Source organism: Trichinella spiralis (assembly GCF_000181795.1).
Source record: "Trichinella spiralis strain ISS 195 chromosome Unknown Scfld4, whole genome shotgun sequence".
Classification (NCBI taxonomy): Eukaryota; Metazoa; Nematoda; class Enoplea; order Trichinellida; family Trichinellidae; genus Trichinella; species Trichinella spiralis.
Genome location: NW_003526943.1, coordinates 7,618,822 through 7,626,065, shown reverse-complemented (window position 1 = coordinate 7,626,065; position 7,244 = coordinate 7,618,822). Strand labels below are relative to the sequence as shown.

Sequence of the window (7,244 nt, the reverse complement as noted above, 5' to 3'; positions counted from 1 at the left end):
ATTTAATTCAAAATCATATTTTTTTGAGCAGGAAATTTTTTTGCGCAGCTTTTTTGTTTGCCTATGAAAAATTAGCTGATTGTTTGTGTTTTTCAGTAAGCACTAAGAATTGGCTTCCTTTTATTGAACTGTAATTGCCACCATCATTAGCAGCAGTCTGAAATCAATCTTCACTGAACATTGCAATTAACTGAGGATTTTCTTCAAATTTATTATTTATTATCTAACATTTTTCAACTGTTCATCTTTTGTATTTTTGCAAAAATTAATTTTATTGGTTTTCTTGTCGAATATTTTCTTAATAGGAGAAATAAATCTATTCGAATTTGAATTCAATGGGCTATTAAACTATTATGAGAAGTTAAAGTATATTTCAAGTGTAGAATAAATCTGACAAATAAATGAAGCACAGACATTGTGAAACACCTCTTCATAATTGAATCATTAAACGGCGGTTTTCATCCTGGCCAATGTTTGCTTAGAATATTGAAATTGTGCATCAACTGCTTAGAGATATTCTGATTAGAACGTGGCGAAAAGATTTTCCACAAGAAGAATAATATCCAGGAGGCTGATTGGGTGTGTCCAAATTAAAGCCCAAGGGCGCTGGTCTTTGTGGACGATTGATTTTCGTTGAAGTCTAATGCGCAGAAATTTTGTACCTAATGTTCTATTCGGTTGAAAACTATCGATCTAGTCGAAAAAATTGAATTGACACTTCAAGAAATTTTCACAAAAGCCATCAATTGGCTCACAGCGGCATTCACTGATTAATAACTACTACTAATTGAGGAAAGTTTCTCAGAGAAGCATCATCGTAATTTTAATCACTCTGCAACTCAGATTGAAAAAAAAATCGGCCCAAAAAATTGCATTCGTAGCATGTACCGTTGTTAGCTTGCTGATTATTCAATTATAATTGCAATGCCTTGGAAAAGCTATTCTTCAACTAAATAGATTATAAACGAAATCAACAAGTAAGTTATAAAATTTATTTTTTCATATGTCTTACATTTTGATTTTTGTTTTAATTGAGAAATTCTTATAAATAATTATTATAGAAATAATGACATTTTCATTGTTGCAATACAGTGTAAACTTTTGGCGCACAAATGCAAAGTCTGATAATTAGATTGATGGTTAAAACTGCAATCAGTTATACTTAACTGTGCCCCTCCTACACGGATATTGTTCAGAGACCTCTGCTGACAACTAATTGAATATCGATAATTTCTTTTTTCTTTTTGCATGTCATTCAGATTTTATGAGAACAATTTTTTGATCATCTATAGAAAATTAAAATTTAAATCTCTACCGGAAAAATGTTGAGCAGTTTGAGAATAGATTTGTCTTTTTTGATGAATTTATTCTCCAGTTGAAAAAAAAAGCAAAATCATCGTCACATCGCCTTTTTTATCATGTAAGCTTGCTTAACAATCAAGTGCCACGTATCAAGTGGTTTGGTCTCTAATGAGAGAAAAAATGAAACCACATCGGACGGACACTGAGATTGACCATTCATCTACTCGAACAGTACTTGCAATTACATCGCCTCAGTTTATTAGCTGTCAAAAAGCAAGAGCTGAGCATGATCTCAAAATTTCTTTGCTATTTTAATGTTTTTATGAAATTATGAGTTTAAACTTGGTAAGCTCTGCTTTAAATGAAAATTTAATAAATTTACACATTTTTATACTTTATATTTGCAACTTTTAAATAATTTTACAAGCTAAATAGTGTTTAACTTTCAATTAACTAACTGTTAATATATATGCTTACGCTTTACATTTCACTTCTCAAGATAGTAATTATTCAGTTTTATGTAGTGCGTTCAATATATGTCCATACTGATAATGCACATGTGTATTTACTGACAAGAAGGCGAAGGAAGAAAAGATGATTCACTGTTTATTTAATCTGATTGTTAAGCACTGAAGAGATGTATTTTGTAAGATGACATGTTACATTTATTATACGAGAAGATGTTATACGAAAAGATGACAGCATTCATTAAATATTACTCCTAATCTATGCGACAATAGCAATCATTTAATAATATTATTTAAAGTATCATGCTTGTTAATTTGTCGTAATTTATAATTGAGAAATACCTAATTTCATTGTATATTTATATAACATAAAAATGAAATGCGATAAATAATCAGTATTTTCTGAAAAAAATATTAATTTATTGGAATCTTTGGCAGCTAATCAAAATACAAAAAATAGAGCTAATTCGTTATGCTGATTGCTTTGTTTTTTTCGTAAGTAAAATATCGATCAAACTGTGATTTTTAACTGTGAGTTGCAAGAGCAACGAATAGAAATGAATTTTATTAAACAAAATTTTATCACAGCATGAAATTTCTTACAGTATTAAGAAAGGGGAAGAGAGAAGGGGAGAATGGAGCTTTAATTAAAGTTAAACTTAATTTAAATGAATTACAAATAGAATATCAAGCAGCGTGAATATTGCAACTTGACTGGACAAAGTGTATGCAAACATGATGCTCAGTGAACAGTTTGCTCAGTCACTGAAATTTAATGCTGCAGAGGTTGTGATTGCTTTTTCCAATTTTAGTATTAGTTTAGTGTTACATTTACCTGTAAAACTGCACTTCATAAAGCCGTCACAATCAGAAGATGTGTTTGCATTCAGTGAGTGAGTTCTTATGTGGAAAGTGAAAAGATGAAAACGAGAGTCGCCAGTCAATTGATGAGGTAATTTCATATTCATCTGGCAAATATTAGATTTCCACAAAATACTGCTAATTCAGAAAAAATGCATACAAAGCAGATAAAGTTCTTTTTATTCCACATTATAGAATTTATCTAGCATTGTTAGTGCATAACTATTTTTATTGAAACTTTTTTGGATGACTTCAACACTTTTGGTTTCTACACATTTTTATTTTTAGTAAGTCAAGTTTTAAAATTAACAATATAATAATAATCTTACATAACATTAGATTGTTTTATTTGAGTAGGATTTGACGCTAATAAAACTAGCGATTATGATAATGAAAATTATCAAACTATTCGCAAAACAGTGCAGAGAAGAATTGCTAAAATTTCACAAATATGCAGGTATTGTTTATCTTGCCTTTTAGTCTATTTCTACAAAAGTAATTGGTAGCATGCGACATTATTTTTTCAAGAAAACCCCAAAGTTGTGATCACTTAAATGAATGTGTTCCATCTTTTAAAATGTTTTATGTGTAAAATATATTTTAAAGGCACAGATTACCCAGAAGACTGATTATTTCAAATTATCATTATTACCGTATAAATATCGCAGTGTTCGCATTTTAAAATTAATTAAATATTGATATTTCATCTACATAAAGTATTTCTGAACATCTGATGCAAATGTAGCTATTCTTTACAGACATATCAGTTAAAGCGGAATTAAAATGAGAAATTGTAACTTTGCATTTTTAGTTACATGCTGAAATTGTTTAATGATTAGTTTAAACGGCAAATCTATGTGATTTCTGTAGGTCTGGTTAACAAACTTGTCGAAACTCAGTGTATTTCAATTTACATTGAATTTTAATTCAGAGAATAAACTTTCATCGCTCAACAATAAAATTGTTATCGACCTATTAATTATGATGCATTAAAATTTGGGAAATCAATATCTTTTTCATCTTTTTCTTAAGTTGAGTATATTTCAGTTTCTAAATTTAATCATCAGTTTTAAAATTTTATGAGAAAAAAAAGTATATTTAATATATAGTATATAGTATATATAAAAGTACATTTTTTTAATATACTAAAAATAGATTAACATTTATTTAGAAGAATAAAATTTTTTATGAGTGAAATTACTTTTGTAATGCGTATTTTGCACTGGTAACATGGGTATGAAGTTTTACATGTAACATAAGTTTTGGTTAAATTGTTTTTTCTTAATAATATTCATGTAATGTACAGCACGAATGAATAAATGTCGCTTGAAGTTTTTATTCATTTATAATTACGAAAAAAAGATTATTAATAGCAGGCATTTTTCACTTTTGATGAATTAAAAATTTTATATTTGCTTCATTTTTCATATTGCAAAAACAAGTGATAAATTAGCATTCATCTGACATACTTCTAGAGATTTTTGAATCATTAAGAATGAATGTCAAGCATGCATTTTATAAATTGCTTTACTAATATATTGTAGAAAATTTTAAATAAAATAATAGCAGCTAAAATGAGCTTTTATTTTCTAGTGAACTTGTAAAATTCTTTTTTCTATGAATGAATGTAATAAAAACAGATTTAAGCCTAAACAGTGGGCATATTTGACAGTAACACTTCTTGCAGAGCTTAGGGCATTTAGATAAATGAATATAATTCTTTAGTTCTTTCAGTTCTTATTTTCCACTAGTATTAATTTACAAAATTAATTAAAAAATTATGTTTTTAATAAAAAGCATTTTGACTGTGCTGTTGATATCATTAGTTATTGACAAAAGAAAAAGATAAAATTATAAAGCAAGTACAAAAGCTGAGGCATACGGGGATTGCGCATTTAAAATTTTGCCATTGTAATGAGAAGCTGAATTTTGCTGAATAACAATCACGAAGTTACTTAATGTTAAAGAAAATAAATAGCGGTCTTATATTCAAAATGGACTGGCTCTAAGAATTCTTACAATTCTTTTCTTCTGATCAAATTCAGCAAATCATTTTACCATCACCATCTAAAAATACTTGAAGCAGTCAAAGAAATTAGCAAAGGTGCAATGCTTAATTTTCTCCATTCAGAATTCTTCTTCAATTACTCAAGAAGAAAATTTATGAAGAAGTATACTTTTCAAAAAAAATAAGAATATTTCTACTATATAGCCATTTAGCAGTTGAATGTGCATTCTATATAGTGAGATAAGAAGAGCGTCAGAAATTATGATGACAACTTTTATTTAATAAATGAGTGCAACTGCTTTGAAAAATATGCACTCATTTCTGATAACATATAAAAGAACGCAATATGGAGGCATAAATTGAACTGTTTTATTTAAACTACATGTCTTATTATTTAAATTTAAATTCATAGCTCAAAAACCGATAGATTTCGCTTTTCAATATCAATAAATCACTAACATCAAAATGAGGATTTATAATTAAGGATAAACGTTATGGTAAGTTTCATTTTTTCATTTTAATGTTTCACTTTAAATTTATTATGTGATGTAAAAATCAGATTGACTTTGACTTAGAAGAACATATAATGTGTAAAAAATAAGTGATAGCATTTATGTTTTAATATCAAAAATAATTATATTGAATGTTTATTTTTATAATTTTCAGTTTTCAGTAAATGATCTCATATATATAATGAAATACATACATAACCGTGCAAGTACGTTTAAACTTAAACTCTACATGCATCATTTATTTCTATTCAATAAAATTTTTCATTACATACTATGCATTGATTTATGAATTGTTTAAGAATGTTCTAAGAATGCATGAAATGGAAAATTTTCTGCAAATCCTTTGAATGTAATATAATAATAAATATGATTTTCGATTAAGCACTGCAATTCTTTATCGAATTACTTCGCCAGACGGATTGAAGTTATTGTTAGAAGTTTAAAATTAGAAGTTGAAATTTCATGGCGACATGTACCAATTTTGTAATTTTATTCACATGCATGTTATATAATGGCCAAAAACGTGGGAAAGTTTCACGCGTGAATGAGCAGCAAATTGCGTGAGCAAATGTTGATTGGCATGAGGGCGGATTCCACAAGACACGTGCCAAGCTATAAAATGTTGATATGAGCAGAACTTTAGAAAATCCCCTATGCTTCTGTGACAGTGTGTAACTTTTCAAATCAGTTTCCACTAATGACTAATATTGATTGCATTCACTGGGTGTGCAATGATACAAAATGCAGAATTTGATAAATTTATAAATTTCACTGATTAACCTAACTGGTGGAAAAGCAATGGAATTCTTTTCGGCTAATTGTTTATTGCATTCTTGTGAACATTCCATAAATTCATTTAAAGTTTTTATTTTTCATTTTTTAAAACATGAGATATGAAAAAATAGCTGATACGCAAGCAAAATTTTCTTATTTTTTGTTTACTGTTTTTCGTCGTTGCTGCAAGTAATCGCGCATAAATGTGATAATAAAATGTTAACAGTGAAGCGGTTTAACTGTGAAATATTTTTCAATTCAAATGCAATTATGCTGAATGAAATGCTTTTTTCGTTTAATTCAATTTCAGCAACGAATAAATCGCAGCACTGCGGATCAACTGAAATCCAAGATTTTATAGCATCTAATTTTCATTTACGCAATTAATGTCAGAGAACAATCGATAGATTTTGAGTTTCAGCTTTTGCAACACACAGAGAGGGGGAGAGAGATTGAGTGAGAGAATGAGAGAGCCTGTTTAATTAATTATTCACAGCAGACTGGTCATCCTGATATTTGCGTGCTTAATAAAGTTGCCAAATTTCTCGTGGAAAATTTATACACTCAGGCAGGCGCTTACTTATTGCTTTTTTCTTAGTTTTAATTAAACAAAAACAAACATTTCATTTTTTGCAGAGTAATTGAAAAAAGGCATTCACATGAAAAAAAAGACATGAAACATTTATTCATTCGCATTGTTTTAATTCATGTGTTATTCATGTTGGTATATTTTTCATTATGCAAGAGAAAATACAGCGCATGAGCTTTTGCACGCACAATTAACAAATAATTTTGGTAAGCTACAAGAGGTTTATATGTAAATATTGAAAACAATTAATTTTACTATATTAAGTTTCAAAAATTATGAAAAGATTTTCGCCTGTTTTTGCAATTTTAATAATTCTGTGTAAGGTGATGCCAAACTTTTTAACTAAATTATTATAATCTGTACAGTTTTATAATTTATTATTTTCGAATAATATCTGTTATGGAAATCAAGTTATGGACTACTTTCTTCAATAATTTCAAATACATAATAAAGTATTTTTACTTTATCTGTTCAAAAAAACAATACACAGTAATTTTACAATAGATATCCTTAAAAAATTGTTTCATACTGCATATATTTACGATAAATTTTACGTTTCAGAATTTTTTTTCAAAAAAAAACAAATCACAAAAAATGTCAAAATGCTGTTGATAAGTTTTCAATCATTAAAAATTTTGAAATGCGTGTCATCTTTAACTAATTGAATAATTTATAATACTAAATATGAATTATTATGAGACTTGAGATGAGTTTGAAAAAATCACATTAAA

General features: G+C 27.9%; 1 protein-coding gene across 1 annotated transcript; it reads left to right on the top strand.

The window, feature by feature from the left end:
- The first annotated feature begins 2,504 nt into the window (after positions 1-2,504).
- Positions 2,505-4,337, top strand: Tsp_01857 (conserved hypothetical protein). Its single transcript, XM_003377630.1, has 3 exons — positions 2,505-2,658; positions 2,985-3,087; positions 4,271-4,337. The coding sequence occupies exons 1-3, from the start codon at positions 2,505-2,507 to the stop codon at positions 4,335-4,337; spliced, it is 324 nt and encodes a 107-aa protein (XP_003377678.1).
- The last annotated feature ends 2,907 nt before the right edge of the window (positions 4,338-7,244 follow it).